General features: G+C 42.1%; 1 protein-coding gene across 4 annotated transcripts in view; it reads left to right on the top strand.

Moving 5' to 3' along the window:
- The first annotated feature begins 403 nt into the window (after nt 1–403).
- NCKAP1L (NCK associated protein 1 like) overlaps nt 404–18,593 on the top strand; it is a 41,776-nt gene continuing 23,586 nt past the window's right edge. For 2 of the 4 annotated variants that reach the window (XR_014803262.1, XM_021091746.2), the window contains exons 1-18: nt 404–559; nt 1,646–1,756; nt 2,449–2,541; nt 6,213–6,269; nt 6,756–6,898; nt 7,860–7,950; nt 8,042–8,179; nt 8,986–9,034; nt 9,133–9,289; nt 11,542–11,598; nt 11,876–11,972; nt 13,045–13,154; nt 13,339–13,471; nt 13,865–13,946; nt 14,146–14,204; nt 14,417–14,562; nt 16,296–16,428; nt 16,717–16,836. Coding sequence is in view for 3 of the 4 variants with exons in the window: in XM_021091746.2 (XP_020947405.1) it covers nt 458–559; nt 1,646–1,756; nt 2,449–2,541; nt 6,213–6,269; nt 6,756–6,898; nt 7,860–7,950; nt 8,042–8,179; nt 8,986–9,034; nt 9,133–9,289; nt 11,542–11,598; nt 11,876–11,972; nt 13,045–13,154; nt 13,339–13,471; nt 13,865–13,946; nt 14,146–14,204; nt 14,417–14,562; nt 16,296–16,428; nt 16,717–16,836 (1,878 nt within the window). In the remaining variant the exon portion in view is untranslated. Of the gene's footprint in view, nt 560–612; nt 757–1,421; nt 1,459–1,559; nt 1,757–2,448; nt 2,542–6,212; nt 6,270–6,755; nt 6,899–7,859; nt 7,951–8,041; nt 8,180–8,985; nt 9,035–9,132; nt 9,290–11,541; nt 11,599–11,875; nt 11,973–13,044; nt 13,155–13,338; nt 13,472–13,864; nt 13,947–14,145; nt 14,205–14,416; nt 14,563–16,295; nt 16,429–16,716; nt 16,837–18,593 lie in introns of those variants that run through there. The other 2 variants (XM_084955800.1, XM_084955799.1) reach the window with 2 other exon arrangements.

An 18,593-nucleotide genomic window follows, 5' to 3' on the forward strand; every position in this document is an offset into this window, starting at 1 on the left:
GTTCAGAGAGAATAATAACATAGGGATTCTTGATGGGAATATGAAAGGGAAAGTGTAAAGATATATGGGAGAGTAGGGTGGTTGATACTTGTTTGTCTGGTCTCTATAAGGACACTGGTGGAACGGTAAGGCCAAAAAGATTGATGCCAGCCTGTGAAGAGCCTTGAAAGCCTGCCCCTCTCCTCTACCTCCACCCATTTCACAGTCTGACCAAAAATGCTGCACAGCTAGAAAGAGGAAGTTTCCCCTGCTGAAAGAGCAAGAGGAAGCACAGAAGATTCTGAGGGCCTGTGAGGCGTAATGACTGCTTTCACCCCTGAGCCAATTGTAGAAGTTACAGGAAGATCAGCGCACCAACCAGGCTGGGTGCCTCCGCCCAGAGGGTGTCACCACCCAAGCTGAAAGTGTTTGGGGAGATCAGGCATTGCTGTCCGGATGCTCCTCTCTCTTGGCCATCATGTCTTTGACCTCTGCCTACCAGCATAAATTAGCAGAGAAGCTCACTATCCTGAATGATCGAGGTCAGGGGGTTCTCATCCGAATGTATAACATCAAGAAGGTAAGCATGGTCAGCTGGGCTAGTGCTGATTATCCCAGCAATAGTAGGGCAGGGAACCCTGAGGCCTGCAGTTCCTTGGTTAGACTCTCTCCACTTTCCTGCTGGTTTAACTGGCCTTGAGTCACTCGTATTATATAGGGCAGCTGGTGCTGGGAGGCAGAAGGGGAGGCTTTTTTTCAGGACTTCCCCCTTTCTTGGTATGATTCTCATCCCAACAGGAGGGTCTGCTTTCTCCTGGGTATGGGGGTAGAGGTGGGATGGGAAATAATTGTGTACCAAGTTGTCTGGTTAAAGGTCTGGGGTCTAACGTTTTAGGTCTTACTGTTTAGTACTAATCCTCCACACTCTGAAGATATCCGAAGTTGGGTCTCTGGCAAAAACTTTTTCATGAAAGTATTTTCCCTGAAAGGAAAAATTAGAGGTGATATTTGGATAAGAAAAGAGTAGGTACCTTTTGAGGTACTTAGAGTCTGAGACAGTTCTTGCTGTGGTTGTATGTATGTGTGTTTAGGATAGGAACTGTGGCACTGAGTGAAGCCGATGGCAAGAGGTGGGCCAGGGGCCAGGCCTAGTGAAATTAAGACAAAGACGGGTGGGTGTGGGGAGTTTCTGGAAGAGAAAACAGGGGTTGTAGAGGAGGGGACTTTTGTGTATTTCATAATAAAACAAATCACTGGGAACATAGTTTCTCTGTCCCTGTGTCTCCTATAAATGTCCTTTGGGATGAGATGCTTATATGATGGACATAATTGTGACACTGGGTCTCCCACAGAGTCTTAAATCCTGAGCAGCTGCTTTTCTCACTCCTTCCGGCTTCGGCTTAGGGGTGGGGAGAGAGCTTCCTCTTTGTGCTGGGCCAAGCAGACATTAAGCTTTACCCAGCAAGCCGAGATTCCCAGGTTATTCAGCTCTTCTGATAGTTGGGTTAAGGTCCTGAAACTTGTTCCCAACCTACTCTTATGCTTTTATAATTAATTCCCAGATTCCCTTTCCCTAAGAGAGTGTGTGAGAACGCTTATGCAGGAAGAGGTATGTTTCCGAGGAGCAGGAAGAAGTGTTGAAATATAGTGTCATTTATCTATGCAGACTTGTTCGGACCCCAAATCCAAGCCCCCTTTCTTACTGGAAAAGTCCATGGAATCATCTCTCAAGTACATCAACAAGAAATTTCCCAACATAGATGTCCGAAACAGCACGGTGAGAATGCCATCTCCTTGCTCAGAATATCTCTGTGCTCAGATGTTCAAACTCTCTTTTGACTGCCTCTTTTTGAACTTGGCAGGGGGTGGAGTAAGTAGCCTTCTTTTAGTTTTTCTAGGCTCAACCACCAGGCTTCAGGTTGTAGATAAGATGGGATTCTGCTAGGATAAGGTGGAGCAAAGCCGTGCCCCTTTCTCCATTGTAAGATTCGCAAGAATACTTTGTTCTTATGGAGAAAGACAGCTCTATCGACCCAAGAGTTGCATGTATTTTATTGTTTTTCTTGTTTCCCACTCAGTGCTTTCTTATCTGAGAATTATGCATCTAGTGACATATCCTTTACTTCTCTCTTATTAAATGTTAGCTCTAGGTTTCTTACCATCTTGCCTGTTAACATCTCATTTTGCTTCTTTTGATTGATACAAGTAGTAAATCTCTTTAGCTGAAAGAGACTTTGAAATTTCTTCTCATTTCATGCCCTGTATCTAGTCAGGATTACATGCACCCATCCTACCTAAAGCGAGACTATCCTGTTTAAAAAACCTTCAGAGTTTGAAGATTTTTCTAACTTCTCTGTTAGTGTATTTTAACCCTTTTTAAGAATGTTTTAGGTATAACCCCTGTTCTTCTTGGGTTATTTTGATCAGTTATGTTCTTATTTTGTGTTTTTTACTTTATGTTTCTCTTAGCAACATTTAGGACCAGTACATCGGGAAAAATCTGAGATAATTAGATTCCTCACCAACTACTACCAATCATTTGTGGATGTAATGGAGTTTCGGGTGAGCTCTCTCTAGTCCAGGTCCTCAATGTTGGGATGTTCATTTATGTTCCTTTTCACTCTTTCGTGAAAAAATAAGATATACGGATATGGAAGGATATCTAAGTTATATTGTTAAATGAAAGTGAGTTGCAAAATGGAATAATAGAGACAATTAGATTTTTGTTGTAAAAGATAAACTTATATGCACATAGTATTGGTATATGCATAGGAAAGATTTGGAATATACATTAAACTGTTAAAAGTACCTACCTTTGGGGGTGGATTGTTATGATTGGTTTATTACCCCGTACATTTTTGTATTGTTTGAGTAAAACATTTTAAGTATTATTCCTCAATATTTTATTACACATCTACTGAAAAATTCTAAGAATAGTACAATGAGTATTGTACTACTTTCCCCTGGATATCCTAATTTTTAATATTTGGCCATGTTTGCTTATGTTTTTTTTTTTTGAACCATTTGAGTTAGTTGCAGACATCATGACATTTCCCTTCCTAAATACTTTAGCGTACATCTGCTAAGAACAAGAATATTTTCTTGTATAACCCTAATATAATTATCATACTTGGGAAATGTAACATTGTTACAAATGTTATAGTTAATATATAGCCCATTTTCACATTCCTTTAGATGTCTCAAGGATCATACATTGAATTTATGATGTCATGTTTCTTAGTAGTTTCGTCTCTTTAGTCTTTTTTTTTTGCTTTTTGGGGCCACACCTGCGGCATATGGAAGTTCCCAGGTTAGGGGTCCAATTGGAGCTGCAGCTGATGGCCTACACCACAGCTACAGCAATGCAGGATCTGAACTACATCTGCAACCTACACTCCAGCTCATGGCAACACTGGAACCTTAACCCACTGAGTGAGGTCAGGGATGGAACCCACATCCTCATGGATACTAGTTGGGTTTGTTACCACTGAGCCACAATGGGAACTCCCTAGTCTTTAATCTAGGATAGTTCCTAGCTATTTTTGTCTTTCATGACACTGACCTTCTTGAAGGGTCCAGACTAGTTATTTTTCATAATTTTCCTCAGTTTGAATTTTTGTAATTGTTAACAGTGTTTGGTAACATAATACATGGATTATATTTTATATGAATTTTAAACAATTAACAGGTACTTTTTTGTAAACGTAGACTGCAAAAAATTATTTAGAGTAATGTTTCTGAAGCCCAGATTGATAATGGTGTTTCGTGAGTCTTAAAATACATACCTTTATTTATTTATTTATTTTATGTCCTTTTAGGGCCACACCTTTGGCATATGGAAGTTCCCAGACTAGATGTCAAATTGGAGCTGCAACTGCCCGCCTATACCACAGCCACGGGAATGCCAGATCCAAGCCGCATCTGTGACCTACACAAGAGCTCTTGGCAGTGCTGGATCTGTAATCCACTGAGCGAGGCCACGGATTGAACTCGCTTCCTCATGGATACTAGTTGGGTTCATTACTGCTGAGCCATGATGGGAACTCCTCTCATATGTTAGTTTAGATACAGCCTTTTGGGGAAGATAACTTGGAAACTTTTTTTCCCCCGTATGTTTAAAAGTTTCATAAATTTATATACCTGGGTAACAACCATCATAAAGTATATAGAAAATATCCATCAACACAAAGGTTCCCTGTGACTTTTTTTTTCTCAGTCAATCACTACCTCCCCAACTCTACCCCAGCCAACCACTGATCTGCTTTCTAGATGAGATTTTTCTTTTTCAGAGGTTCATGTATGTAATTAGAATCTATATTCACTGGCTTAGAAGCCAGTGAAAGTCTGGCTTCTTTCACTCAGCATAATGATTTTAAGGTTTGTTGTGTTTCACATATCTGTGATTCATTTTGTTTTTGCTGAGCACTATTTCATTGTATGGATACAGTCTGTCCATTTACTTATTGATGGATTTTTGGGTTATGTCCGGTTTTTGGCCATTATGCATATGTTGCCATAAACATTTGAATACAAATCATTGTGGGGACATACTTATCATTCCACTTGGGTAAATAATATAGAAGATGAGTTACTAAATCATATGGTTGTATACGTTTAATTTTATAAGAAACTGCTGGGAGTTCCTGTCGTGGCTCAGTGGTTAACGTATCTGACTAGGAACACAAGGTTGCAGGTTCAATTCCTGGCCTTGCTTAGTGGGTTAAGGATCCGGCGTTGCCGTGAGCTGTGGTGTAGGTCACAGATGCGGTTCAGATCCCGAGTTGCTGTGGCTCTGATGTAGGCCAGCAGCTACAGCTCTGATTCGACCCCTAGCCTGGTAACCTCTGTATACCATGGGTGTGGCTCTAGAAAGAGACAAACAAACAAACAAAAAAAAGAGAGACCCCAGAAAGCTTCCTTGCCCCTGCCACTGTATAAGGACACAACAACAACAACAACAAAGAAACTGCCAAACTTTTTCCCAAAGTCTTTGTTCCATTTCCCCTCCCCTTCCCATCAGCAATATGTTAGTGTTCCAGTTGCTCCACATTCTCATCAACACTTGCTATTATCAGACTTAAATTTTAGTCATTCTAGCAGGTATATAGTGGTATCTTGTGGTTTTAATTTACATTTCCCTGATGAATAATATTATTGAGCATCTTTTTATGTGTTTCTTGGTCATTTGGATATTTCTTATTTTAAAATTCCTGTTCAAATCTTTTGGCAACATATTAAAAGAATGAAAATACATATACTCTTTGATTTAGCAGTTCTAATTTTATAGAAATTAAAGTACCACTATACAGTGGTTAGGGCTAAGAATTGGAACAAAGCAAATACTCATTAGTGGGAAAAAGGCTGAATGAATTGGCCATACCATGGGCTATTATGCAGCCATTAAAAAGAAGTGCATTAGTGCTCTACCAGATGACTTGAGGACTTTTAGCAGGTAAGGTTGAATAAGAAAAGTAAAGTGTCCCGAATGGTGTAATATTATCTCCATTTTGTAACAAATGTTTTTTAAAAAAACTCTCTCTCTTTTTTCCCTCCCTCTCTGTCTGTGTAGGATTATATAAATAGGGTGAAAATTAAGAAAGGACATAACAGGTTGCTAAGGCGGTTTACCTGAGGGTTGGGCAGGATGGCGGGTGGATGCTGATGTTGGGGGAGGGAAGTCTCTACAATAAAACCGTATGATTATTTAGGTAAAATTATGTATGAAAAGAAAAAGAATCATTCTCACACTGGATTGAGGGTTAAATGAAGTATATGCAATTACTTAGTAAGTACATAGCAGGTGATCAGTGAATAGAAATATGTAGAAAGTTGGGTAGTATTCCCACTTATTAATGATTAACTTCTGAGAAGAGATGAAATCAAAGAAATGAGTCTGATTTTTGGTATTTTAGAAAGTCTATCAGATGATCTGTATTTTGTAACTTTTTTTTTTTTTTTTTTTTTTTGGAGGAAGGGGACACTGGGATGATAAGATCAGGAAAAGTGCGCATAATGTAGTAGTGACTTGTGCCTGTGGAGACCTGGGCACTGGCAGGGTATCCAGATGGGGGCCCACGACACCTTATGGAGGAGGAACTCCCTCCACTCAGCAGGCCTCCCTTGTGTTATTCAGTGGCTCTTTAGGATCTCCAAGGGAGAGAAGCCTTCCCTTGAGTTCTGGAAGTACATGTTATCTTCTCTTTATTCATTCTCATCTCCAATTCTACCCCCAGGATCATGTATATGAACTTCTCAACACCATTGATGCCTGCCAGTGCCATTTTGATATCGTAAGATTCTTTGCAATTCTCTTCTATCCTAAAGCCACAGAAATGGTCTCCGTTGGGGCAGTGTGGAGTCGGTTGGGACTAGAAGAATGGCTGTTTCCCCAGGACTATAGTACATACTACATAATGAATGAATTGCTATTAATTTCAGGACTATAATTCTTTTGTAAAAAGTATTGAAGTTAAAGTGTATTTACATGTTAAACAGATCAGCATTGTGATTTCTTTAATACAAAATGTATGAAAAATGTTCTTATTCCCCTTCTTCCAACCTCTAAATGCCACCTTATTTCCTGGCCTCCTTAAAGCTTGAGCTCACTTTTAGCCCCTGACTTTTGTTCCAGTTTTGTCCTTCTGAATTTGCAATCTTGTCAGTTTCCCCTTCTAAATAGACCTTTTCAGAGTCTACTTAGCACCGTCTGGAATGATTGGGGAAGTAGAGATTAATAAGCCTTGCTGTTCTTGGCTTTCTGTGTATTTTCCTTGTAGAATCTTAACTTTGACTTCACCCGGAGTTACCTGGACTTGATTGTGACTTATACCTCAGTTATTTTACTTCTGTCACGGATTGAGGATCGACGGGTACTCATTGGCATGTACAATTGCGCCCATGAGATGCTCCATGGACACAGGTGAGTTAAGATGAAGAATCTCATAACATGGTGCTATGAGGTAAAGGTGGGTACAAGGGAAATAGATGGCATACTTTTTCATGTGAGAATCTGTAACCTACATGATGATCCAGGCAAAACAAAACAATTCGGAATAAGGGCATACACTAACAAGTGCACTTTTACATGTAGTTAGCTCTTGAATACCTGCTAGTGGATTATCCAGTTTGCACTGTCTCTGATCATTTTTTAATCCTGGGCTGGCTGCCACTCTGCTTTTCAGGTTATTGTGAGAGGCAAAAAAAATTATTTTTAGTATTGGTAGGAATAATATTAGTAAGGTTAAAGACATTAGCGGTGAGTAATGTATGACAGTACATTTGAAGCCAGATATAAATGGATTTTGGATTATCTGTAATTCTTTGCCTTTCCATTAGTGCAAGTAAAAGTATTTAAGGGCTGAAAAAATGAAGACCAGAGAAATCAGAGTGGGCTGTGTAACTTTGTTCTATGTATGATATGTATTTCCATATGCCTACATGAATACTTAAGCATGTGACTTACCATTTGCTTTGAATGTGTGTGCGTGTGTGTATACACATACATATATACATAGACACATATATACTTTTGGGTTGTATACAGATTTGGGCCAAGCCATATTACTTGATTGATAACAATCAACATGAATTTATAGAGTACCTATCATGTGTCCAACCCAACTTCAGGTGCTTATGAGGTAGAAACTTTCATGGACCTGCCCCAAACCATGTGGTTCTGTCTAACCATAGCTCAGTATACCTGGGCCTGGAGTAGGTATATGAAACTCTCAGTGTAGTATCTTTGGAGGGGTGGAGAATGCCAGCCTTTGTACACATAGTTATCCTGAATGCAGCATGAGCATTTCCTCTAAATGTATCATGAGTGTTTACATCGTGTTTAAGGGAGGGCTGTAACTCCTTTTTCCTATGCTTTCTTCCAGTGATCCCAGTTTTGCCCGTCTGGGTCAGATGGTCTTGGAGTATGACCACCCTCTGAAGAAGCTGACAGAGGAGTTTGGGCCTCACACAAAGGCAAGTTCCTTGAGAGAATGGAGAATTCCTCAGGCGGAAGTGTATTGTCTCCATCATTGATGTTAAGGATTAATTTGTTTTCCCCCCACAGGCTGTGAGTGGAGCCCTCCTCTCTTTGCACTTCCTCTTTGTCCGAAGGAACCAGGGGGCTGAGCAGTGGCGCAGTGCCCAGCTTCTCAGTCTCATCAGCACCCCTCCAGCCATGATTAACCCTGCTAATTCAGACACGGTGAGTTCTCTTTTCCTCTCGTCAGTGGAAGCATTTTCTTTCCAAAGCCATCTCTGTAGAGGATGCTTCTTTTCAGGAAATATCAGCCCTAAAGAGTACTTTTGCCCTCTTCCAAGGTATGCCTCCAAGTTGAACACCTCTTGTAGCTAAAAAAAAAAAAAAAAAAAAAATCATGGTAGGGTTAGAGCTTTTCTTTGGACCCAGATTAGTGTGTGCCTGCTCATAGAAGGAATTTAATAAATGTTCATAGAATGGATGGATGAAACTGAATCATTAGGCACCTATTCAGCTGAGCAGGAACTTGAGTATAGATGTCAGTTAATTAACAGATGTTTTTATTCAACCGGTACTGGCCCAATCAAAAAACTTACAGTCTTGTAGGGAAGATATGCCATGTAGTCATAAACATACAAATGACAGTACGGGATGAAAGAGAATCACCGAATGAGTGATTTATTCTTTACATGATAAAAGAATCCAAAGGAGGGAGAAATCATGAGAGATTTTTGAGTTTACTCTCCTGAACTGTTGAAGAGAAGTTATGTCAAACCTTTTGTTTGCCCTGACTTCCAGGCCAAGGTCCTTTTTCTTTTCTCAACTGTATTTTTTCATTCAGTGCACTTCTACTGCCTCACCTCCATCATTGACAGGTTTCCCAGATATTGACTTATCTTATCCAGTCTAGTAAAGTAAATTTAGTTTCGATACTCAAATTCTGACTTGACTGCTCTTGTCTTGACTGCCTTAATCTGTAGGGCAGACCAAGTTAAACAACTGCTTGACCATCTCGGCCTCTCTTCTCATAGATGGCCTGTGAGTACCTGTCTGTGGAAGTGATGGAGCGCTGGATTGTCAGTAAGTTTTGTGGGATGAAATGGGAATAGATAGAGCTGCATGTTACGTGAATATCAAGTTCTAAAAGCCTTCCTCTGCACTGTTTTACCTACCTGTAGTCGGGTTTCTTCTTTGTCACGGGTGCCTCAACTCCAATAACCAGTGCCAGAAGCTGTGGAAGCTGTGTCTGCAGGGCTCCTTGTACATCACCCTCATCCGGGAGGATGTGCTCCAGGTGCACAAGGTCACCGAGGACCTGTTTAGCAGTTTGAAAGGGTGAGATGTGAGAGCCCAATTAATCTTCTTTGGGGATTTTTAGCCCCTCCTGACATCCTTCTCTAGTCTCCATGAATGTCCCAAGTATCAGCGTTAAGGATTAATTCTTTATTTATTTTTGTCTTTTCAGGGCCGCATCTGCGGCATATGGAGGTTCCCAGAACAGGGGTCTAATCGGAGCTGTAGCTGCTGGCCTACACCAGAGCCACAGCAATGCTAGATCCAAGCCACGTCTGCGACCTACACCAGAGCTCACGGCAACACTGGATCGTTAACCCACTGAGCAAGGGCAGGGATCAAACCTGCAGCCTCATGGTTCCTAGTGGGATTCATTAACCACTGCGCTACGATGGGAACTCCCATTCCAGATTTTTTGATTCTTAATCCTCTCGCTTTCCAACGTACCATGTAGAGGATGAAATAATTACCCACTAGGAATGCTGTGGATTTGAATCCTGATTTGATTAAAATACTTTCCAACTCTAAATTTCTTTGATTCTGTGCTAAGCTCAATAAGGGGGGTGTTTGGAGAAGAGAAATGAAAGGTTATAAATTCAACTAATGTGGTGACAACAGATGCGGGACCAGAGAAGACATATGTAAGAGATATAGAGAGCACAGAGCCTAAAGTAATGTGGGACTTTTGAGCATGGGTCACTAATAGAAAAAAGAAATTTGGTCAGAAGAATCAAATATTGCAGATAAACAAAGCACAATGAAAAGACCATCCAATTTGGTGATTTCAGAAGTTCATGGTGACCTTAGAGAGTGGAGTTTTGTTTACTATCAAAAGTTGTGTGGGCTTCAGGGGTCAGTGAAAGTGAAAAAGTGTAAAGGTATTTCTGGAGGAGTTTGGTGCTGTGGCAAAGTTCAGTAGATTGTCATGATCAAGCCAAGGGGAACTTCGTGTAGTGGCAGAAGAGAATAAACCAGTAGAGAGAGAAACATTGAAGTGACAAAGGTACAACAACATGGATGGGCCTGGAGGATATTATGCTTAGTGAAATGTCAGAAAAAGACAAATACCCTATGTTATCACTTATATGTGAAATCTAACATATGAGGCAAACAAATGAATATAACAAAACAAACAGTTACAGATAATAGAGAACAAACTAGTGGTTATGGGGTGGGGGCTGCTGGGAGGGGCAAGATAGGTGAAGGGGATTTAGAGGTACAAGCTACTATGTATAAAATAAATATGCTACAAAGACATATTGTACAGCACAGAGTATAGCCAGTATTTTATAGTAATGTGTTTTTTTTTTTTTTTTTTTTTTTTTGTCTGTTGTTGTTGTTGCTGTTGTTGCTATTTCTTGGGCCGCTCCCGCGGCATATGGAGGTTCCCAGGCTAGGGGTTGAATCGGAGCTGTAGCCACCGGCCTACGCCAGAGCCACAGCAACACGGGATCCGAGCCGCGTCTGCGACCTACACCACAGCTCACGGCAACGCCGGATCATTAACCCACTGAGCAAGGGCAGGGATCGAACCTGCGACCTCATGGTTCCTAGTCGGATTCTTTAACCACTGCGCCACGACGGGAACTCCTATAGTAATGTTAAATGGAGTATAATCTATAAAAATATTGAATCACTATGTCGTACACCTGAAATTCACATAAATAAATATATTTTTAAAAGGGAAAATACTTTGGCTACAGGGTTGTTAGGGTGATTAAATATGAAATGAATGAAAAATAGAGTGCTCTAGCAGATTATCAATAAATAAAATTAGCATTAGATGGAATGCTCAAAAAAAAAGTGACAAAGGGATAACTGAGAAGGTTATATTCTAAGAAGAGGTGGGCGGGAACCGGGACCCAGGGGAGAGCTGGAGTAACTACTTTTACTGGAGAACAGGGCCTGTGTCATATTTGTGTACTCCTTCTTTGTATTTCCATTAAACCTGGAAGAGTACTTTGGCCTGAAGGTGTCAAGGCAGGAGGACAGGACAAGAAATCTAGTCCCAGCTTTGCCATTAAAACCCTATGTGACCTTGTGCAAGTCACTTCTCCTCCCTAGGTATTATTTTTCTTTATCTGCAAAATAATGACAAGAACTGTATCATCTCTAAGCTCTATGAGTCTGTTGTAAATAGGCCAGGTAAAAAGTAGGGTTTGGAAAGATCCTGGTGGTGAGGGCTGCTCGTGCTCCCCACAGGCTGTAGTTGGAATCTCTGAGGACTGGGAAGGTGGGACAAGGCCTCTAATCGGTGGTATGGCCAACCTTGCTGTGCTTGTGTCAATCTTCAGGTATGGCAAGCGAGTGGCGGACATAAAGGAGAGCAAGGAACATGTAATTGCGAACAGGTAAAGGTGGGGAGTGTGCTCTCCCAGAAGGGATGGAATCAGAATCTTGACCTTTGGTCTCACCTAAGCCACCCCAGTTTCTCTACAGCCTTATTGTCTCAACCCAAGAACTGGCTGCTGCCCCACAGGTTCTTTTGTTTCCTTCCTAGTTCTGAGACATTGAACCTTCCTCCTGGCTGACCCCCCTTTCTAAATGCAGCTCTCTTCTGCACTGCCTTTGGAGGATTTTTAAGGGTGGGAGGGGCAACATCTTCTAATTTCCACTTTCTTTCCTCAGTGGCCAGTTTCATTCCCAACGGCGCCAATTTCTGCGGATGGCTGTGAAGGAGCTGGAGACTGTGTTAGCTGATGAACCAGGACTACTGGGTCCCAAGGCAAGAGGGGGCTGATGTCCAATGATAGAAGACTCTGCTATGGGCAATGACCTTGGCGTTCACGAGTTTTTGCATTTCTTGAGTTGTGTGTGTGTGTGTGTGTGTGTGTGTGTGTGTGTGTGTGTGTGATCTGTTTGTATATGTATATACTGATTCCCCTGAATCTTCTTGGAGGATCCCCAACCCAAACTTTTTGTATCTCTTTTTTAGGCACTACTATAGTATATCTTACAACTATTTGTGTACTTGTCCTATCCTTTGAGTGTGAACTAATTGAAGACAGAGCTTACTTTTTTTTAGGGCCGCACCCGAGGCATATGGAGGGTCCCAGGCTAGGGGTCCAGTCGGAGCTACAACTGCTGGCTTATACCACAGCCACAGCAGTGCCAGATCTGAGCTGCATCTGTGACCTATACTACAGCTCACAGCAAGCTCAATCCTTAGCACACTGAGTGAGCTAGGGATTGAACCCGCAACCTCATGGTTCCTAGTCGGATTCATTTCCGTTGTGCCACGATGGGAACTCCAGAGCTTACTTTTTAAAACCACATAAATAAATACTTAGTAAATATTCCTCTTCTCTCTCTCTCTCTCTCTTTTTAGGGCTGCACCTGCAGCATATGAAAGTTCCCAGGCTAGGGGTCGAATCAGAGCTGCAGCTGCTGGCCCACACCACAGCCACAACAATGCCAGATCTAAGCGGCCTCTGACCTACATGGCCTCTCACGGCAGCACTGGATCCTTAACTCACTGAGCAAGGCCAGAGATCGAACCAAATCCTCATGGATACTAGTTGGGTTTGTTACCGCCGAGCCACAATGGGAACTCCCCAGTAAATATTTCTAAAATTTAATTTGATAAGGAGATAGTGACTGTGAGCTAATGTCAACATATGTACATGTCTGATTCTTGTCAGATAGGTTTCTCTGAGTCTCTGTGTTTAATATTAGATACTATTGTTGATATGGTTACACAGTTGTATCCATAGGTATATTTTCATGATAGTTTTCTTTGTGCTTGGAAATCCATTTTTAAAGTTGAAAAGTCTCATGGTTCCTTGTCCCCTCCTTAGGCCCTTTTTGCATTCATGGCCTTGTCCTTCATTCGTGATGAGGTCACTTGGCTAGTTCGCCACACAGAGAACGTCACCAAGACGAAGACACCTGAGGACTACGCTGACTCGTTAGTACTTGGCGTAGTTAAGACGCTTCAATTTAGATGGATTGGGAAAAGGGACCGGGGGGGGGGGGGCATCTGTGACCTTGGTGGGGGAGGTGTCACAGTTTCTGCCCTGTTGTCATTGTCTTTGTCTCAGGTCAATTTTTCAGTCTCATACAGCTCTCTGTTCTCATCATTGACTTTGTAGGAACATTGCAGAACTGCTTTTCTTGTTGGAGGAGATTAGGGCTCTGGTCCGAAAACACATCAAGGTGATACAGCAATACCACCTTCAGTACCTGGCCAGATTTGATGCTCTTGTGCTGAGTGACATCATTCAAGTATGTTTAAATGATGATACTTTGGAAATATCGGGGTGGTCCTTGGTCATTTCCCCAAGGGGCCACCTTGGCTGAATCTCATGCTCTGTAGATTGTGAGCCAAAAAGCCTGATTTCTCTTTCTACATTTTTTTTTAAAGGCTAATAATCTCAGCACTTTTCTCCCCGAAATGAAGCTACATAGAAATAGGAGAGAGAAATAGAGGGCACAGTTGGGTATCAGCATGGCAGGGAACCTGGGGAATTTCCTCCATGTCTTGCTTGGCACTCTCTCACTGTTTGTGGCACTTGGCACTTCCTTCCTCCTCATGCACTCCGACTGAGCCTGGTGGTCCTTGTTTCTCTCCTGGTGGAACTTATGCCCCCTCGATGGTAACTCCACCTTCTCTTTTAGAACCTGTCCGTGTGTCCTGAGGAGGAGTCCATCATAATGTCCTCATTCGTCAGTACTCTCTCCTCCCTGAATCTCAAACAAGGTAACTGGAGGGAAGTGGAGGAGGAAGAGTATATGTGAGGATGAACATCTTTTTTTTTTTTTTTTCTCTCTTTCTAGAATTATTTATCTCTTGAGCCAGGGAGTGGGCCAAGATGACTTTGAGGAAGACCTACTGTTCCACACAGTGGGCTATAGGTGCTGTTTTATTATTATCTTTTAAATTTCTGTTTTTCTTGCAGTTGATAATGGAGAGAAATTTGAATTTTCTGGATTGAGGCTGGACTGGTTCCGTCTACAGGTACATCTGTTCCCGTTTGTAAATGGTCCCCCATTCTCAAGGTTTTTTTTCTCTCACAATTCCTTCTTTTTTAATCTCTTAAATGGATGATTCAATGCTGAAAACTGCCAAAACAGTTGTGGACAAGAAAAACCCCAGTCAAACTGTAGTCCCGAGGCTACAGTTTTCATTTATCTTGTTTTTCTCCTTCCTTTTCTCAACTCCAACCATAGGCATATACCAGTGTGGCTAAGGCTCCCCTGCACCTGCATGAGAACCCTGACTTAGCCAAGGTGATGAACCTCATTGTCTTTCACTCCCGAATGCTGGACTCAGTAGAGAATATGCTGGTGGAAACTTCTGATTTATCTACTTTCTGGTATGTCCTGATTCAGAGCTCTTTATCTTGCCCTATCTCTTGCCTGGCCTCTATGGAGGACTCTTAATTCCCCCAGATAGATTGGAACAGCTTGTTTTCTTTGAGATCTCCTTAAGGGCAGAGGCTCAAATCTATGGTTTCCTCATACAAACTTTCATCAAGTGTTAGGAATTTTTTGTTTGTTTGATTTTTTAAGGCTGTAGTGCAGCATGGAAGTTCCCAGGCTAGGGGTTGAATCAGAGCTGCAGCTGCTGGCCTACACCACAGCCACAGCAATACCAGATTCAAGCTGCATCTGTGACCTACACCATAGCTCATGGTAAGGCTGGATCCTTAACCTACTGAAAGAGGCCAGGGATCTAACCCAGGTCCTCATGGATACTAGTTGTGTCCGTTACTGCTGAGCCACAACAGGAACTCCTCAAGTGTTAGGAATTTGAAGTTGATCCCCTTTTGTGCTGAACTTTACACAGCCTTCACTTCTCTGGGGTAATTAATTCATCTATTGTCTTTTCCTCACTGTTATCTTTGGACACTTCAGCTTCTCTTTATTCTTGGGGCATTGTGATTTAAAAGAAATGTGGAAAACTTGGAGGTTTAGTGGAATGAACTGAAAATAATTGGGAGGCCTGGGGAACAGGGCCTTTGGAGAATGCAAATTAGTTTGTCTTCCTTAGGTATCTACAGCATTTGCTAAGTGACTGCTGGTTGTGCATAACTCTACCCTTTGAGAGATCACACAAACCACAAAACATGTTGGCTCTGCTTCCTGCATTTGACACAGGTGGGGTGGGGAAGTATAATACATGACAAGGCCATCAACCTAATAATTACAGTTATAAGAAAGTGGTAAAAGGAGTGGGATGTTGAGAGAATGTTGAGAGGACACAGGGTTGAAGAAAGATCAATCTCATGGAATTTATCTGAGAAAGTTTCTGGAGCCTAAATGTTATATTTTGGGAGAGATCTGCATTAGTAGTATTGAGGGACTTCTAAATCAGAGCCCAGCTCATGCAGAGGTTCGGAGGGAAGAATAGCAAATTTTGTACAAGAAGAGGGAAGAAGATATTACTAACCTGCCCTGGGGTCCAGCAAAGAAGTCTGAGAGGGAGAGTTTCCTCTGTGGCATAACAGGATTAGTGGTGTCTCTGGAGCATCAGGATGCAGGGTCAATCCCTGGTGTGGCATGGTGAGTTAAGGATCTGGCATTGCCACAGTTATGGCAAAGATGGCAGCTGCAGCTTGGATCTGATCCCTGGCCGGGAAACTCCATATGCTGTGGGGTGGCCAAAAAAAAAAGTCTGAAAGGGTTGAGTTTCTTGGGGTTTCCATCTATCTTAAGGGCAGGGAAATTAAAGAGGGAAGGGTTGAATATCAATAAATACTTGTTACGGGGAGTTCCATCATGGATCAGGGGTTAACGAACCTGACTAGTATCCATGAGGACGTGGGTTTGATCCCTGGCCTCGCTCAGTGGGTTAAGGATCTGGTGTTGCAGTGAACTGTCATGTAGGTCACAAGCTAGGCTTGGATCTCGAGTTGCTGTGACTGTGGCCACAGTGGCTACAGCTCCAATTCGATCCCTAGCCTGGGAACCTCCATATGCCACGTGGGTGGCCCTAAAAAAGACAAAAAAGACCAAAAAAAAAAAATGTTGAAAGAATGACTATTCTCTCTACCTCAGAAGGACCAGCTCCTAAATCCTGGTTCTAAGTCTTCTCCCTTTTCCTCAGCTTTCATCTCCGTACCTTTGAGAAGATGTTTGCTATGACCCTGGAAGAACCTGCCATGTTGCGTTATGCCATTGCTTTTCCCTTGATTTGTGCTCATTTTGTCCACTGTACTCATGAGATGTGCCCAGAGGAGGTGAGTACCTTGAACTCCAAACCTTGTTATCTCTCTAATCACATCTCATTCTTATTCCCCCAAAACACAATTCCAAGGGTCGATTTTGGTCCCAGGAGGGGAACAAACATAGGTATCTGATAGAGGTTCCTAACTGTCTCAGCGTTCTCTACAAGGTGTCCTTCCTGGGTCGCAGTTTCTTCTTCTGTAGGAGTGGGTGGCTCAGGCAGGGGGAGCAGAGCAGTATCATGAGGAGGAAGTGGCCGTCTTGGTGATGACAGTTTCTTCCTTGGTTTCTCTTTCTCAAAGTACCCCCACCTGAAGAACCATGGCCTTCATCACTGCAACTCCTTCCTGGAAGAGTTGGCCAAACAGACCAGCAACTGTGTCCTGGAGATCTGTGCTGAGCAGCGAAACCTGAGCGAGCAGGTAGGCTCAGCCCTCTCTCTGTTTCAGTCTCCCCTCTGCCATGCCTCCGTGCCTTCCCTCTACTTCCCTTTGGCTTCCTTTCCAACACCAAGTTCTCTAGCCCTTTCACAAGGGAGTTGGGCTTTTGTGTACTTAAGTTTATGGCAGCTCCTTTTCTTAGTGTAGTCCTCCAGTCTTTACTCCCTTAGCACTAGATAGAGGTGTCTAAAAATACTCTTATTTGAACAGCTGCACTCAACAAAATCTGTGCTTTTTGAAGAGTTCCAAGAGATGAGTTAACTTTCTAATTTACTTCCCCTCCTCTCTGCCCAGTATACATATTCTTGAGGCAGTGACCCCTAGGTCACCTGGCTTGTCTCGCCGTTCTCTCCATCTGCACCCTAATCTGTGGCCATGTGAACATTTTCAGGCACTTCCTCTGTGTTTATACTCAGGGCTGCTCTTGTGGCCTTGTCTGTTGGTTTCCCCTCCCGCCCTTGACTGAGTCACAGCACCTGGTCATGATTAACTCAGCCTAAATTTACAGAAAATTTGAAAATGAGGAACTTGTTCTGCTGTTGCCCTGGAGTCTTTTAGGTTTCCTAGACTACCCTCCCTTCCTGGGTTTGAATCAGGCTTTGTAGCAACTTTGGTAGGAGGGGAGTCAGATTGTGTACATGTGCATGCGCGTGTGTGTGTGTGTACATATGCACAATTATATTATTTAACCTTTCCATTTTCTCATATGTAAAATGGGGATAAAAATAATTTCTTCATAGCAGTATCATAAAGATTAAATTAAGGAATAGGTTAAATATTTGATATGCAGTTTTCAATGGATGTTAATGTCTATATATTTGATACTTATTGGGCACTAAGCCCTGTGCTGGGTTTTTGGGATGGAGTTCCAGAAGGAAAGGTACACTGTTTCTGCCTTTGGGGAATGTCCCAGTTTAAGGGAAAAGGCCTACAAATACGAGTTTGAAAGAAATTTAAATTATTAATGAAAGAAAGCCATGTAAACAAGTATAATTATTCACCAATTTGAATACCTACTACATGCAGGGGACCCAGTTAAAGATACTTGTTCAGTGCTGTGTTAGAAATGACTAAATCATGATGCGAGTATTGTTTTCACACACACCAGAACTTTTGCAAATGAATATTGATCCCTCCAAAGTTATCATTTTGAATAAATACTTAGTGATGTTGCCATTAGTAATGGAATCACATATTTTGCAACTACTTTCAGAATCTACTACAGACACCTTTGCATAATTTCAGGGTTGACACATCTTTGCTCATCAAGGCAGACTTGAATTTTTGGGAACAGTAAGAGCTTGGACTTAAAAAAAAAAACAGCAAAGTGTGACTATAAAGTAATGAAACCAGTTTTCTCATGGCTGTTATCCTGCTCTAAGAATAATTCCAAATGAAGAGTTTCCAGACTCGTTAAAGGAGATGCCTGAATATATAACTCTGTCTTATGTTTTCTGAATGACTAATGGGTGTCTCAGTGAAGAGGAGAGGTACAGGATTGATGTTTAACTAGCAAGACACTTAAAAAAAAAACAGTGAAGGAGTTCCCGTTGCGGCTCAGTTGTTAACGAATCTGACTAGGAACCATGAGGTTGCGGGTTCGATCCCTGACCTTGCTCAGTGGGTTAAGGATCTGGCATTGCCAGTGAGCTGTGGTGTAGGTTGCAGATGTGGCTCAGATCCCGTGTTGCTGTGGCTCTTGTGTAGGCTGGCGGCTACAGCTCTGATTCGACCCCTAG

This window comes from Sus scrofa, chromosome 5, assembly GCF_054392235.1.
Source record: "Sus scrofa isolate SSC_HxYL_T2T_F1_AM1 chromosome 5, Sscrofa_HxYL_maternal_Yorkshire_Landrace_v2.0, whole genome shotgun sequence".
Classification (NCBI taxonomy): domain Eukaryota; kingdom Metazoa; phylum Chordata; class Mammalia; order Artiodactyla; family Suidae; genus Sus; species Sus scrofa.